The sequence below is a fragment of the Gossypium raimondii genome, chromosome 12 (genome assembly GCF_025698545.1).
Source record: "Gossypium raimondii isolate GPD5lz chromosome 12, ASM2569854v1, whole genome shotgun sequence".
NCBI classification, from domain to species: domain Eukaryota; kingdom Viridiplantae; phylum Streptophyta; class Magnoliopsida; order Malvales; family Malvaceae; genus Gossypium; species Gossypium raimondii.
In genome coordinates this window covers 454,753-471,951 of record NC_068576.1, presented here as the reverse complement: position 1 = coordinate 471,951, position 17,199 = coordinate 454,753, and the positions used below count along the sequence as shown (strand labels likewise).

The 17,199-nt window shown below is 32.6% G+C and overlaps 1 protein-coding gene across 4 annotated transcripts; it reads left to right on the top strand.

The window, feature by feature from the left end:
• The first annotated feature begins 9,670 nt into the window (after window positions 1–9,670).
• On the top strand, window positions 9,671–16,408 carry LOC105762596 (serine/threonine-protein kinase Nek2). 4 transcript variants are annotated; one of them, XM_012580375.2, is made up of 16 exons: window positions 9,671–9,883; window positions 10,005–10,086; window positions 10,890–11,023; window positions 11,210–11,276; window positions 11,679–11,744; window positions 11,899–11,945; window positions 12,065–12,110; window positions 12,204–12,284; window positions 12,410–12,452; window positions 12,580–12,629; window positions 12,715–12,796; window positions 12,937–12,986; window positions 13,735–13,808; window positions 14,059–14,110; window positions 14,545–15,003; window positions 15,554–16,408. In XM_012580375.2, exons 3-16 carry the CDS (start codon window positions 10,938–10,940, stop codon window positions 16,190–16,192), a joined length of 1,842 nt encoding a protein of 613 aa, XP_012435829.1. In that variant the 5' UTR covers window positions 9,671–9,883; window positions 10,005–10,086; window positions 10,890–10,937; the 3' UTR covers window positions 16,193–16,408. The 4 variants fall into 4 exon arrangements, with proteins under 4 accessions (XP_012435829.1, XP_012435833.1, XP_012435828.1 ...); XM_012580379.2 differs by having other exon boundaries at window positions 9,972–10,086; XM_012580374.2 differs by having other exon boundaries at window positions 9,966–10,086.
• The last annotated feature ends 791 nt before the right edge of the window (window positions 16,409–17,199 follow it).

Sequence of the window (17,199 nt, the reverse complement as noted above, 5' to 3'; positions counted from 1 at the left end):
AAACAAACAAGAAGAGAGATTGTCATAAATTTTCAAAACTAATTTCCCACTTTAATCATTCTTAATTAATTTGCAATTAAAATGATTAAACCCACAGTTACTAACATTAAACCCTTTTGTCTTCCCTGCCTGTCATAATTATCGTTTGCTTTGGCTTTTACTAATATATTTTATTCTGCATGACCATGAAGGACAAAATTTGATCGAAGAATTTCGTGGATCCAATTATAAAAATAAAATTAATACAAGTTGCGAATGTGAATGTTGACAATCCTTGATTGATTTGAAAAAAAATTTCGGACATAAATTCTCGTTGTCTGAATATGGTCTTAGTAGTGGTCAACTAGTGATGTTTATTAGGTTAAACTATTCCGTTAGTCCCTATACTTTCACAAAATTTGAGATTTGGTCCCTACATTTTAAATGCTTTTTCGATTTAAAAATCTTAACCCAATCACTATCGTTATTGATGATTTCCATAACAAAATATTAATTTAACATGTTTATTTTAAGTCAATCATGCTACATCATAGAAAAGCAAAACTTCTAAATCTCAAGATTAGCCTATTTATTAATATATGAGTATACTTGTGTTTTGGAGAACAAAAGTTTCAATCAATGAAGCAACTTGATCTATATTTTAGGATGTACACTGAAATAATTGGGACAAAGCCAAAACTAGATTAGCTGGCCTAAGAAATATCGATTGCGTCGAATCTTGAGCTAAAGAGTCAAGTACGGTAGTAGTTTACTCATTTGGTGCTCAACATTGGTATATAATTAATCTCTAAGATAAAATTATGAAAAATTAGAAGAGTTTTTTGGAGTTGGATTTGTTACATCAATAATGATATGCCTCCACAAAATTAAATTTTATACTGGTCGGTGCATTTTCTTACAAATTTAAACATGATACATGTTGATGTGAGAAGCCGTAAAAGGCGAGACAACTTTCTTACATGACTTCAGATCACGCTCTCCTCTAAGTGCTACGGTCAAATGTGGCACGTGACTGTTCTTTTTTATATATGATCTAGAATATGTAATACTCCGTTAGCCTTTCTTTGACTCCAATAACCCAATCGAGATAGAGAGATAAGGATAGTTCTATTTCCCTTTTCTTTTTAATTTCTGGGCTCACCTATCTTGGTACTGATAAGTTGAATTAAGCTTAAAAACTTGATTAAATTGAGTTTTATTTTTTATTTTTTTACTTTTTATAAAATTTTAACAGACTGATCGAACAAAAAATTAATGATCCTGGAAGTCAACAAGGAATCTTTCAACCACTAAAGTTATTTTTTCATAGTTCTCCCCCCATTTCCACCATTGATGACTTTGTTCTTACAAAGGTGAATCGTTCCAAACCCCTACTATCTTTTTCTTCCTATTTCTTACTTGTTAATTTCTAGTATCAATAATCTGGAATCGTTTTTTTTTTTAAGTAATCAAAAAATTAAAAAATTAGCAACCAATCACCATTGTTGACCAATGGAAATTAAGCACACATTACCAGACTTCCTTATTTGCTTTTATCATAGTGGCTGCAGCTGGTGGTTCCTACCAAGCAACCCACTTAATACGTAACAGCACCGCCCAGATTGTTAGAACCTATTACATGTAGTGATTATTTTAGGGCGATGAGTTGTGGGGGAAAAGGGAGACCTTGGAGGGTAAAAAGAAAATCTTGAATGAAAATGAAATTATTTGTTGTTCTTTTATGTAAGATCCCTAGCTCTCACAAGTCACAATCATATAAGATTTTAACTGCCGTTCACCCTCGATTGTCTTAGCTAATTCCGATCTCAATCATTGAAACCAAGAATATATATTTATTGTTTATCCATTTGCCAAGTGGGAATGTATTTTTGGTGCCACCACCAAATTCTCTCCACTTGAAACCACACCAGCTAAAAGCTTGTGCCAGTTTGAATGGTGTGTAATTATAATATAAAATATAAGGTTAACAACCCTTTTTTCTTATTATTATGTAAAAGCCACTCATGATATAACTATATAAAATGGAAAATGATTAACACATTAAGTAAAACTGCAATTGGAGGTAAACGATTACCCAAATCTATATATATAGCCCAGCCCTTTTAATGTTTTTATCCAACTAAAAGATAGTGATGATGAAAAAGACACTTTGCACTTTGCAGCTACGGTTACCATACAAGGCCATGGCCATTAATTATAATCATGAGACATTGGAATTGATCTATATCCACGAACTCCTACAATATAGGTATATTGGGAAAACTGCTGTTAATTAATTTCATATTTTGTTGAATATTTTGGAGTGAAAGATAGATTTATTGAAAATTTTTATCTGATAAATATTTAGGATAATTAATGGGATAATTTTAATTTTTAAATAAGAGTTTGAAGTCTATCAAAACATTATTGGTTAATCACTTGAAGAAGTCTATAAATAGGTTGTTTTGTGCTGTACATCAAGAGCAATTTTGGAAGTGTCTTTTACTGTGTTTTATTGACACTCTTTTATATATTATTTAGAAAGTTTATTGATTATTATGAGGTTTTGTGATACTTTTTTGTGTAAGGGTAAATTAGACTTACGTCAACAGGTGATCCAGACGATTTTTAAACAAAATCATTTACCGCGTGAGGTTCTATAGACTTAAAACGTTTTGTCTGAACCGCGTTAACAAAAATAAATTGTACCGTCTGTTTTTTATTTTTATTTTTTATATAAGATATATATATGTGATGCACAAAGGTGCAATGATGTGATGATGAATCCCAAATTTGTGGTGTGGCGTAGTGGGGGGAACTTGACCTTCTTTCTCGTCAACCTCATAGTTCAGTCTCAATACTGATTTTGTTACGTTCAGCATCTATACCAAGAGGAAACCTCAAAGCCTATTCATTAAGATAAGAGATAACCCTAACAAGGATCACATGTTTTCAAATATAAAAAGTGCAAGGAAAGGTCACTAAACTTTTAGATTATCTATGCCATTTTAGTTTTTAATACCGTTATAAAAAAATGTTAAATGGACAGGGATGAGTTTGGAAATTTTTCAGAGATCAAATTATAATTTTATAATATATTAATTTATGATTTCATCATTTTTGAAGGGATGAAACTGATTTTTTTTATTTTTAGGGGACCAAAGTGCAATTTTATTACATATATTAATTTATAATTTCTTTATTTATAAGAGGATTGAATTGAAAGTTTTACATTTTGGAGGGCCAACGCCCTTGCCTGCCCCCACCCTAGATTTGCCTCTGGTGATAGGCATGAATTGTTTTAGATTAAATTATGTTATAATCCCACTATTATGTTTAAATTTAGGATTTAGTATCTATATTTTAATTTGACATAATCTGGTTCATGTTCTTTTATAGTATGATTAGTTAGTTCAAATAGCTGACAACCTTAATTATTTCGGTTAAAATGCTACGGTCAAATTTTTTCTTAAAAACACCCATTCCAACTTAGCATTGTCGAAGTAGATTCTTTTTATTAGAAATGTACTTTATGAAAAATCACGTCAAAATTTTAACGGAACAAATAAAGATATTAACAATTTGGACTAATTAATGTTATTGTAAAATAGAGGACCAAATTATGTTAAATTAAAATATAAAAATTAAATTTCAAATATGACCGTAGTTGAGGAATCAGAACTGCAATTTGACCATTAGATCATAAAGAAAAAGTAAAAGAGTTGTACGAAGCCCTTGTGGAATCTTTTATATATGGATATTTTTTCCTTACAAACACTTTTTAGCATTTTAATTGAAATAATTGAGGAGTTAGAATATTTAGATTGATTAATGCCATTCTAAATGTAGAGAATTAAATTTTGTCAAATAAAATATAAAGATTAAATTTTAAAGGTCTGTTTGGACGACATAGTAATAAAATGAAAATGTAATTATTAGAGTAGTAATTACACTCTCTTGTAATTGCAAAGAATTGTAATTCTCTAGACGTGTTTAGTCGACATAGTGTAAAGTCATGTTTAGTAGTACAAATTATAATTACATAGTTACATAATTTATATTTTTAAAAATATTAATTACTATAAAAATTATTAGTATGATAAAATAATTTTTAAACAAGTAACAAAAATTAAAATCAAATCATTATATGTATTATGTTAGTCCAAAAATATAGTTGATAATATGATTACTAATAAAATAATAAGAAAACTAAATATCTTAGGCAATTTTATTTAATTGTTCTAAGGCATATTTGTTTCCTTTTAATATTTAGCTTATGCTCATTATCATCATCTATAGGTCCTTAATCGAGCTCATCATCATCTGAATTTGAATATGCATAATTAAGATTATTAAGATCTCCTTCTTCTATGTATTCTTTTGAAGTATGGATCATCTCAATTCCACTTACGATTAAAGTTATGAAATATGTAACATGCTAGTACGCTCCAACATTGTTTTCTTACGTTATACTAAAGTGTTGTTAATATGGGAAACATTTGTTTAGAACAACGAATGTCTTTTCAACCACATTTTGGAGCTTTACATGTCTCAAATTAAAGAGTTCACGAGATATTTATAGTGTTTGTGTATGACACCATTTCTCAAATGGTATCATACCCAATGATATGATGTAAAAATACCTTTTGTATTTGCGTAATTAGCATCAACCTTTAATTATAAAAAACCTTATATAAATTTGAATTGGAGAAAGACTTATGCTAGGTTATATCCCTTTTATAATACACAAATTAAGTCAAAATATATAAAATTTAAAATAAAAAAAAAGTTTCATAACTATGTTTAAATTATGGTTTTTCTTTATACTATCTTTAAATTTAAGATTTAGTTCTTATATTCTTTTTGGTCTCCTTTTGTAAAATTCCTTGATATCTCTAACTAGTCGTAATCAGTTTCCATCAACATAGCCTTAATCTAACAAATTAACTACAATTAGACTATCGCATTCAACTTGAACATTTCGATATCCCTTGTCCCATTCCACGTATCGACCATCCATGATGCCCCACAATTCTGCATTAAGTATGTTACAAACCCCAATGGAACAACTGAAGCCAACAATCCACTACCCTTCACAGTCTTTAAGGAAACCACTGGCCCTGCTTGACTCTCTTCACGCTTACAACGCCATCACAATTCACTTGTATAATATTATTGGTTAGCTATTCAAACTAATCCACTATCATCAATTATGGTTAAAATATTAAAGTAGATTTTAGAGAAAACATTATTCAAACTCATCATGATATAATTTTTATTATATTGGGAGAGGTTTTTTTTTTTTAATTTACACCGGTATTTTAATCAAAATAGTTAATAATATTAACTATTTGGGCTAACTAATAATATTATAAAAATAAATAATTAGATTATATCAAATTAAAATTTAAGAGCTAAATTCTTTATTTGAGCATAATATGGGACAATTTGAGTTTTAAATAACCTCTACGTACAGAAATGATGGACTTTGATGAGAATGATTGAGCATTTGTAAGACTTAATAATGTCATAGTAACTCAAAGTGGGCTGAAGGAATGGGAATCCTCAAGTTCGATGGCCCATAGAAGTCATGTGCTTACACAGAGACCTATGGTTCTCCTTGGAAATCAACAGCGTCCCAAAAAAATCTTGTAGCTGAATCATGGTTACTGTTGGGAATTGGGACATTTTACACTGTTTAGTCGATATGTCGACCTCATCTCTATAATTGAGTCAACGGTACATGCAATTTGAGAATGAGCCCATCATAATATATGTGGGATGACTGTTGTTTACATCATCAATTATTATTTAATTTAATCGAGTAATAAAAAAATTAATATTTTTACTTATATTTTTAAATTTAAATTATTAAACTAAAAAAATAATATTAAAAAAATTATTCTCCGTTTAAAATTTTAATTCGAATCAGACTCAAAATATGAATCTAAAATATGAGAGTGTCTAGCACCAATCATTCAATTATTAAGTACGGGGAAATTCTTTAAAGAGGAGATCCACAAACCGGTGAGTATCAACAGAATGGAGGAGCATGCGGGAGAGGAGGGGCAAACTTGGTGACCACCACTTAACTTTATATGCTTTAGAGGTACAAAGATTTAGGAGAAAATGAATGGTGCTTAGAGGGTGAAGGATTTCTTTTTTATATTTTTTTATGTCTGTTTTACTGTTCATATTTGGAGTTTATGGTTATTTCTTTTAATAATATCGTTTTTAATATTTGAACTTGAACCCTCCCCTTGAGAATGTAATGTGCCTTATTATTACACTCAACCACTTGTTGGTAGAGGATGAAGATTTGATAAGTCTGTACACACACATTAAAAACAAACGGTCCATTCTTTTGGTAAATTTTGCTATTAGTCCCTGCATAAGTTATGAGTTTAGTCTCTAAACTTTAATTTTGTTATTACTAAATAGTAAATAATAACGATTAAATTTATGAAGTTCTATAAGTTGTTTACAGCTATGTAATGTTGTATTAGCTTGTTATTTTCACATATTATTAAAAAACCAATTAAAAATTTAACTATTGTCGTTTGCATCAAGACTAAAATTTAGAAAATAAAATAAAATTGTAGAGACTAATAGACTAAAACCAACAACTTTATACATAGTACAGGATTAATAGGAGAATTTAAGCAATCGAATTTGACTGCTACCATTTGGATCACAATTAAAATTTCAAAAATTTAAAAGTGCAAGGACTAAAATGACCAATTTGAAAAATACAAAGATTAAATGTGATAAAATTAAAGCATAAGGACTAAACCCAGAACTTAACCATAGAATTTAACATTTATTTATCAACGATCATTCTTGAAATAAAAGAATCATTAGCTTCCAATAAGAATGGCTTATAAAGTTAAGGAAAAGCTGAGGCTATCATATGCGGCAATGGATCATCAAGAATATTAATCCAGAACAAAAAGGAAAAGCAAACAGTACGTGTTACGTGACAGAGCTGCAAAATGGAATTTGAAACCCAGAAAGTGAAAGAAACAGGCACTTGGTGGTTGATGCTACAGCACATATCACTACATGTGTTATACCCTGCACATTTCCATGCCATTCAACCTTGTTCTGTATCTTCTATGAATAAAAGTTTGCCATCCTCATTTTCCAACTTACCCACAATCATGAAGAATGCTAAATACTCCAGTTAAGGTCTAAAATTTTTAATGGTTACTCTTATAAGAGTCAAACTTTTTAAAATAATCCTATAATGGTCAAGTCTTTACGAAAGTGCTCAAATAAATTTTTTTATATATTTTTCTTTGATTTGTAGTAAAAATTATTTATAGCGTATTCAAAGATATAATAATATTGGAATATTCCTGTGGTCCGAACTTGAAAATTGGAGTGGGGATCTTCTCTGATCTCTCTGCAAAGAAGAACCCATTCCACTAACATTTTGTGCCAACTTTAGCAGCTTTTATCATCACTATCATCTTATAAATGAAACCGTTTTGACCCTACCTTAACCTATGATTATCACTTCTCGTTCAGCATATGGGCCGGTTGAATTACTTGTACATATGTCTACTTCAAATGCCACCACCAATGGTTAAGCTATTATGGATGCACCTTCAAGATGGGATTTGGCAAATGTGCCACCCATCTCTTCCATCATAACATTACTGTTGTTACGGGGAGACGGACTTTGTCGCGAGGAATCTATAAAATGAGTTTTCAGTGAGGGATGTCTGTTAGTTTTGATAAGAATTTGAATGCCTAAATAAACAATAAGTTCAAATACTCAAGAGGTAGCATGTTAACCCACAAATGTCCCTAATGATTTAGAGTAAATATTTGACTCATACCATACGCAATTGTGCATGGTTCATCTTCTTCAGGCCCTCGACGAGGCACTTTCGCTTTATAAATTCATCATCACTTTAAACTGCCTCTTCACGCACTCGAACAAATTTAAAGGATAAAATCTCTACCGTAGTCAATACCAACCTATTAAAGAATTTGTCAACATGAAGTCGTTGTTAAGTTGTACTTTTCTTTTGTTTAATGGACTGATATTTTCTAAAACTTATTAAGAAATTTATTCTGTAAAAAGAAAAAAATGCGAGAAAACCTTCAATACCCTTTATTTTACAAGGGCATGAATATTGAATCAAACTCCTAAAACTAAATCATTCAGCCTTCTTTTAGAAGGGAGGGTCATGTTAGGTACATCACCAAGAGTACATAACTAGAAATTTAATGAAGAAATTGATAGCCGAAGGAAACCAATTTCTATAAACCTCCTGCTGGCACACAACACTTACAAGTAGTTATCACCCCCACAATGATACCTACCATAATTCAAGAGGTAATAAGATTTTAGTTAGTACAGTGAAAAGAAAATTGGAAGGATAGAAAATATAATGGGCAGAAAATTAGAAGGATGAAAAATATATAGGTTTTTTCATTAGTGTTATTAGTAGGAAAGATGGAAAAATGAGAAAAGACAAAAAGTAATTTTCTTTTCCCCCGTTGCTTGGTAGAGTTGAAAAATGAAAGAAAATAAAATAAAACAATTGAAAATTCATAATTTTAAACTAACATGAACTTCTCTCTTACTTTCTCTCCTCTGATCATTCCAATTTAGAAGGATAGATTTTTATGTATCAGGATAAAAAATGAACATCCCTCCTATATTTCTTCCTCTCACTTTTCTTATCTACCAATCACGCTCAAAATTTATTTTCTTTCCACATTTTTACTCTCTCCTCTCATCTCTCTACTTTTTCACTCAACTAAACACACCCTAAAAGAATTGGTACATCTGCCTAAAAATTTATATATATAGACTTAAATAGGTTGCTTCTAATTTACAATTTTTTCTATACATCTAGCCCAAGATACAACTACCTGTCCGATAACAACAACAAGTACAACACATAAAGTTTAAAGAAATGGTGGCACTGACTGTCCTAAGAAGAACCAATAAAACCTTGAATTTAGCAAAATTGTTATGGTTTCCCTTAATGGTTTTTTTTTTTCTGGGTCTCATCTGAGCTGGAAGATTTGGTAGTTGGTACCAATAGGCATTTACTTTCAACCAATTTAAAGGTTGGGAACTCATTTTCAAGCATATCAATCTAATTGACTTCATTTACCTTATTGGGCCTACCATATCAACTTGGGGCCTTCAACTCTTTGGTTCGGGCTTTTAAAGCCGACACCAGATTTTTTTTAATGATATAAAAAACAATATTAATTTGTAAATAATATTTATATTATTATTTAAGCTTTGCTTAAATTAATATAAATGTCTACTCAATTATAAAATTACTAAATACTTTTAAAAAATTATTATAATGATACATATATCTTTCGATAATTTTATATTTTTTAAATTACAATAAAATAGATAAATGATTTAGTTGGGAGGTTTAAGAGAGTGAGAATCTTTGGTATTGGTATTTGGTAGTATTATTTTTTATGTTTTTTTTCTGACTTATATATAATTTAAGTTTGAGTATTACTTTTTAAAATAAATAAATAAATAAATAATTAAAAAAAGGTTAATGGGCCAATTGGAATCTGGAGGAGTCCAAATGCAATCTTTGCAAGGTAGCAAGTCAAATCAATCTCACCGTCAAACTGCCTTCCGCGAAACCTTTTAAAACGCTGTCGTTTGTCTGACAACAATAATCATAAACTAGCCGCAGGCTGAGGATACCAACAAATCCCGGTACGGCGTCGTAGAGAATGCGAAACCCGTGTACCTCCTTTGGTTCCTTTTCAAGTATATTTTGAATTTCAAACACTTGCCTTCTCTACACTAGTTCGCTCATTTGCCGCTCTCTCAGCTTCCTCCTTATCTTTCTCCCAAACTCATTAATGATAAAAATAATAAAAGATTACTGCTGCTCTAAACAAGGTGAGAATCTTTCACGTGTTTTTGAAATTCAATTTCCATGATATCAGTAAATTCAAAAACTGATTTAGACATTTTGTTTAAGTTTTAGCGAAATGAAGAATCTATTTCTTTAATTATTTAGTTTCAAAGGTGTTCGAAAAGATCCCGCTTGTTCTCTTTCAGCCGCCTCTTCGTCTTCTTCTTCTTCTTCTTCTTCGCATAAGGTAAACTGCTTCTTTTGCTTCAATGAAACAATAGATAGAAGAAACTGCTTCTTTAACCTCTTCGTCTTTTATTATTATTATTATTATTATTATTATTATTATTATTATTATTATTATTATTAGTTGTTTTAAAGAAACAGAATGGAGGAGAGCGATTCATTTTACGTAGGCCTGCAGTTAAGAGTTGCTTAAATGATTTTAAAATGTTTCTTGAATATATTAATTTTGGCCTAGGATTTGTAGAAATAAAAATGTTGACTTCAACTCTCCGGTTTAACGTTCGTCTCGAGTCTTCGCCAATTAATTATCTAGTTTTTTTTTCACTTTTTCAACGAAAACAACAAAATATTGGCGTACACATAGACGTAGTGGTTTTGTTTGTTTGTCCGTTTGTTTTGGTTTTTACCTACGCCTGCACGTAACATGATTTTAAAACGTTTCTTGAATAGTAATTTTGGCTCAGGATTTGTAGAAATGATTATGAACATGTTTACTTCAACTTTCCGGTTTAAAGGACGAATCGAGTCTTAACCAATTATCTTCATCTCAACGAAAACGGAAAATTATTGGCGTATTTAGAGCGGTACTGGTTTGTTTGTTTGTTCATTTTGTGGATTTTTTTTTTAAGTATGTATATTGCTTTTCCGCAGTAAGTTACTTTATAAATGATTTGTGAGAGTAGTCAGCTTTGCGTTCAGTTCTCATCTTTTTCTCTCTGTGGATTCATTTTTTGATTCTCTTGTTTTAATGTTAGTGTTACATTGCAGAAATATTGGAAACTAATATACTTGTTGAAGTAACAGGTTGAAAGCCCTTTGACTTGGAAGCAAAAGGGGGGCAAATCCTTCAATATGGAGCAATATGAAATTCTAGAGCAGATTGGGAAAGGGTCTTTTGGTTCTGCTCTTCTTGTGAGGCATAAACATGAAAAGAAGAAGTAAGTTTACTTGCAATTTCTATTTCACTCTCTGTTGTTCAAATTTCACAGCTCGCTTATGTGTGTCCATGCACTTTTTGTATGTATAGGATTGCACTATATTAGTTACATTCCTTTGTTTTGATATTATCATCATTGTCGTATTGTGTTAGTTGATGTTTGCTTACATTCTTCTTTTCGTTCTAGGTATGTCTTGAAAAAAATACGCCTTGCTCGCCAGACTGATAGGGTCCGTAGATCTGCCCATCAAGAGGTGAGTTCTTTTATTGTCCTGCTTGCATTCGTCTTACAACAATGTGACGCTATTTACATCTCGTTTGTCTTTATTAAAAGCTGGTTGATGTACGTGACTACATGTAAATAGTTTCTTTCAATTTGGAGATATCATCAAAATTCTGAGAAAGTTTTGAAATGAAAGATTTACTTGACTTATAGCTAATGTTGTGATTAAAAACATCACTTCTGCAAGTTGTTTAGATTTAGTATGGCTGGTTATGAATATGTAGATACTTGATTATTTGCATATTAAATGATGTTCTTGTTCCCCTGCTTTTTAAAAATTTCTCCACGGTTGGCATCTTTTATACGCGAAATTATGTTCCAGTGTTCAAACAGTTTTGGTGTTAAAAATGCTCTTTTGGTTCCTACGATGCAGATGGACCTGATTTCTAAGGTAAAGTGTCCGTTTATTGTGGAATACAAAGATTCTTGGGTAGAGAGAGTAAGTACTTTTTCTTTTTATTCTGCCTCATGCTTCTTTGTTTCATAGTTTTCATGTTTTGTTTCCTCTGTTAAAGCTCTATAATCTTCACAGTTTACTATATGCGTTAATAACTAATATTTCCACTGAATGTTGTTTCTTATTTATTTTGCAGGGCTGCTATGTTTGCATAATCATAGGATACTGTGAAGGAGGAGATATGTAAGTTATGATTGCTATCTGATTGGTATTTTTAAATTGTTTTGCAAATAACAATTGCCTTGGGCATTATTTATTTGCTCTTTCATCTCACTTCTCCATGTTGCAACTGCTCGTTGCAGGGCTGAAGCTATAAAAAGAGCCAATGGCGTGCAGTTCTCCGAGGAGGTAGTTAAACTCTCGGCCTACTTTGCAAGGACTTGGCTATCTATAACACTTTAAATCGTACTTCTGTTTTTCCACTTCATAAATTATACACAGAGACTCTGCACGTGGCTGGTTCAACTCCTAATGGCACTTGATTACTTGCATGTCAACCATATTCTTCATCGTGATGTCAAGGTCAGTGATCTCTTTTGGTGAAGATTGGTCAGTTTAATGCATGCAAATTTGTTCTTAAGGCATTCAAAACTATAATTTTGTTTCAATGTACATATATATTTTTGACAAAAGATCATTTGTTTCAGTGTTCAAATATATTTTTGACAAAAAATCAAGACATACGTCTAGGTAATTGTTCTTAATGCCTAATTTTTGTGATTTACGTTGTTTACCATGTGCCACTCTCACCTCTGTGACTCTGTCTCGCGCTCTGTGTTTTAAACATAGCGTGTTTCTAAGACGTTCACCTATGCAGGTGATTTTGGTCTTGCTAAACTGTTGACTTCCGATGAGCTTGCTTCATCTGTGAGTATCAGAGAGACCGTAAGAGTTTTTTGCAGTTTTAACATTTGCTTTATTTTAATACTATAGTTTTTTGCTCTACATACAGGTTGTGGGAACTCCTAGTTATATGTGCCCCGAGCTACTTGCTGACATACCATATGGTTCTAAGTCAGATATTTGGTCTTTAGGTAGCTTGCAACTATTAAAATTTTATTTTGGCCGAAAAGAAAAATAACTAAAGTTTTAGTAAAATCTTATTTTCATTGCTGTTCTCTTCCCCTCTCACTGTCTCTATTCAGAATATATCTAATGTAATACATGTTTCCAGGATGCTGCCTGTACGAAATGACAGCTCACAAGCCTGCATTTAAAGCTTTTGTAAGTTTCTATAACTGCCCTTGACAAAGACCCTTACTTTTTGCCACTTCTTGACGTAATCAAAATTTTGTTGGTACGGGAAAAAATCACATTCTTTTAGCAATCTGGAAAATGAACCGATCATCACAAAACTTTTATTCAATTGTTTTTGAGGACTCAAAAAATAAGCATCTTGTTATTGAGTACTATGATGTTTGAAAGTATTGTCCATTTGAATGCTGGTGATTCAGTTGTTTTAAAGTCTAACATGTCCCTGTTTAGATTTCCTGTTCTCTTTCTCGTCCCTAATTAAAGTGCTTATGGTGCGACAACATAAAAATTCCCATTAAGAACTTAGGCTGGATGGAGCTTTTAAAAGTAAGCAAATTTAATTGGTGGAAAAGATTATTACCCTAGTTTTGGACTGACTTGCAATCTGTGTCTTAGATTGAAGATTGTCTGAAGGATCGTTATCCTAGACTAGTCGGCATCTGTTTCCACATATTTTGAAGGTGGATTCACTGTAACAGAGATCATCGCTTTACACTCGTCATAAATTAGGACCTGATCTTGACATCCTAGTGTTAAGCTGGATTGCTAATTATAGTGTCAGATAATAGAATCACATTGGAAGATAAATGTCCATATGTTACTTGTAAGATGAGGAATGATGTCATGTCCATGGATGTTGCATATCCCTTTAATGGTCTTCCATCCTTTTGCCTTTTGTAACACATACAGCTAACTTCTATTTATGTCTTCTTATAAGGATATCCGGGCTCTCATTAACAAAATAAATAAGTCTATGGTGGCTCCTTTACCAACCATGTACTCTAGTGCATTGTGAGTCTCCTATCCTCTTTCTTATGCGATATTAATGTTGCATTCTAAATACAATGTCACTTTTTTTAAATATTTTCTGCTCTCTGTTTTTCTCTTTTTCCTTTTATCAAGGGGTTGTCAATGGTTTGAACATGGGACTAGGGGTTAACTAAAGATTTAAATCAAAGCAAGTCTTTTGTCACTGCATGAATGACATTCTGCCTTTATTGTTATCATTGTTTTCTTGTCTAACTATTTTCCTGTCCTTCAGTCGCGGACTCATAAAAAGCATGCTACGGAAGAATCCAGAACTTAGGCCAAGTGTATGTTTCTTTTCCCTTCTCGTTTATCCTACACTGCCTTTACAGACGCAAACACAGGAGATATCTACAAGAGAAATAACATGTATCAGAAAAAGGAGATAAAAAGCAGTACTTGGACTTATTACTAGTATTTTACTTTCGGTAGTGGGTCAAGTTATCAATAATTAGATCAGGCTGACAGATATTAGCTTTCAAGAAGTTGGTGATTTAGCAATTCTCTTAAAACTTTGAACTTGGGGCCTCAAAGTTGAGATGTAAGTAAGTTCAAATTTTGGAAAAACGGAAATAAATGCATGTAGCATTTTATATATGTCAAAACATCTTTTTCGGTGCATTAGCTTTCTGGATTCGAATACAGTTGTTCCAAGCTTATATACCCTTCAACTACTTTTTGTCTATAAACTAAAGCGCCTCATGAATGGAAATGCCTTCAGGCTTCAGAGTTGCTCACTCTCCCACATCTTCAGCCGTATGTCCTCAAAATTCATCTGAAATCAAGTAGCCCTAGGTGCGACAACTTCCCAACTCGGTGGTCCGATTCCAGCTTCATGAAGAAAACTAAATTTGTGGAGAAAGATAGTACGCGTTTTAGTGACATAGGCAGAAGGCGGTCGTTCAGCAATGACAGGGCTTTGAACCCGAGTGTATCTGAAACCGAACAAGACTCCTTAAGCGGTATTCGAAGAGTGCAGGAAATCCCAAGTTCTTTGTTTGAAAAGTTCACAGCAATTTCTGTTGGTATTGACAATGAAGATATTACAGCTGACAAGTCAACAGCCACAAAGTTTTCCACTGTTGCTAAGACCCCAAGGTTGACTCCAGCAGTGTCCGTCACTCCAAGGAAGCATATAATACCATCGAAGATATCCAAAACTGGTCAAAAACATGATTTGGTAAGTTACATTTTTGTCTATATCAGAGTTAAATGATCTTAATTTCTTTGGTGCTTTGGGGGTGACATGTATATATCATCTCTCAAGTTCCCTATTCTTAAATTTCCAAGTAACTGAGATTTGAGATTAAGACTTTCATACTCCATTAATTGTTGTTTTCATGTTCTATAAAATGTTTTGGTCTGACCCCTTGATTAGTAAGGCTAGCTCGAAAAAGCTATAGCTTTACAGTGTTGGCCGTCTCTACTATGAACACCATGTAGAAAGCTTTCCCTTTCACCATATTATGAGAGGCCTACTCTAGCCTAATTTGATGACAGCTGACCTCTGCTTTTTTACTTCTGTGATTAATCCTTGAATACTACCTTATGTTTCTCGTTATGTAGTAGGAATTTCTTGAGTTTTTCGAAACTGAGAAATCATGAACATTTATAAGTTGAAAATCCTGGTCATTTTCTTGTGTTGGATATGCAATATTTATGTGAACTGAGAACGATCATCTTTCAATGAAATCTGGGCGCATTTGTACTTAGCCTGTTAATATGTGCAGGTTCCAGTATCACAAACGCCATCAAGCAAATCATCCTACTCATCCCGCAGAGTATCTCTTCCATTGCCATCAAGGACTGCAGCCATTGTGACCCCCTATAGAGCCAATGTCGGTTCACTTCCCACCTCGAACTCCCCAGATGTCTCTGTCAACGCCCCACGAATTGACAAAATTGCAGAGTTCCCTTTAGCTTCTTCTAACGATCCGGTTTTACCCATTCGTCAAATCTCATCAACATCAGCCAAGTGCTCTTCTTCTTCATCGATTGACAGTGCTGACCGTTCTATAACAAAGGACAAGTGTACAGTTCAGATTTTGGAAAAAGCTGTCGCCACATCGAATGTCAGCGATCAAAGCCTTGAAGTTGCACAAGATGGGAGTGAAGGTGGCTCTGAGTATAACCGTGCTGCAGTATCAATCCGTTCATCTTCTGAGTCACGGCAACGGCGGTTCGACACTTCGTCGTACCAGCAGCGTGCAGAGGCATTGGAAGGGCTGCTTGAGTTCAGTGCAAGGCTCTTAAAACAACAAAGGTATGACGAACTTGGGGTGTTGTTGAAGCCATTTGGACCAGAGAAAGTGTCTCCCAGGGAAACTGCAATCTGGTTGGCTAAAAGCTTCAAGGAGACCCAAGTCTAAGCTTGGAAAAACTAATGCTTCGTCAGTGATGCCACTTGTACATAATTGACGTTGCCCTGCCCCTTTCCCTTTCCCTAGTTTCAGAAGTTGTAAAATTAGGATGTCTTCTTACTCGAAGACAGCTGGTGGATTCCTGATACGGATTTGGATCTTTTGCATTAACCCCTCTAATGGTTGCAAATATGCAATTCCTGCAAAAGCGGAAATTCTCTATAACTGAGCCCCTTGGTCACCCTAGTAAAAAGATCAAATAAATTTTACACGTGGCAATTGGATAAGGTGAAATTCAAACTTAAATACCTGCATATCTAAGACTTCCCTTTTAACTAACAAATCAAGACGTCGTTAACATGATTATCGGAATGATATAAAAACTATAGCCAGAAAGAGAGTTGCAGATGATATAGGCAACTTTACCCCAAATTTCACACCCAATGCGACTCCCTTTGATTTTTCTAAGGTGTGAAACTTGCGGGTAAAGTTACTTGTATCGTAACTTTCATTTTTATTATATTTTTAAATATAAAAAACTATATAGACAAAAATTTACAGTTCAATTGTAAAGTGTCATGTGCCAAGTAAAAAATTATCGTGGGTCAAAGCGAAAATTATCATGATAAAAATGATAGCATCTTATTTATTTCATAATTATTTCTCTAAAATTAATTAAGATATATTTATTAAAAAATTAATAACTTTTGATTCAAAATTGATTTTATGAACATCGAAACTTGAAATGGTACCGGCACCTTTCAAGGGCATCGGTACTTATTACAAAGTTTTAAAATTGTACAATTTAGCTCTATTTCATATTCAAATTAGCAATCAAGTCCTCCTAAGTTTGATTGAAACTTGGTAAGTCTATTTATTTTACAATGATTTTAAATTTAGAAATGTTTGAAAGTTTGATGGTTTTATTTCCAGTGTTTTCAACAATAGTTGTTTCGACAACTGTTGTGACATCTATGAGCTCAGACTCAATAATCAGATCGGGTGAGTAGTGTTAC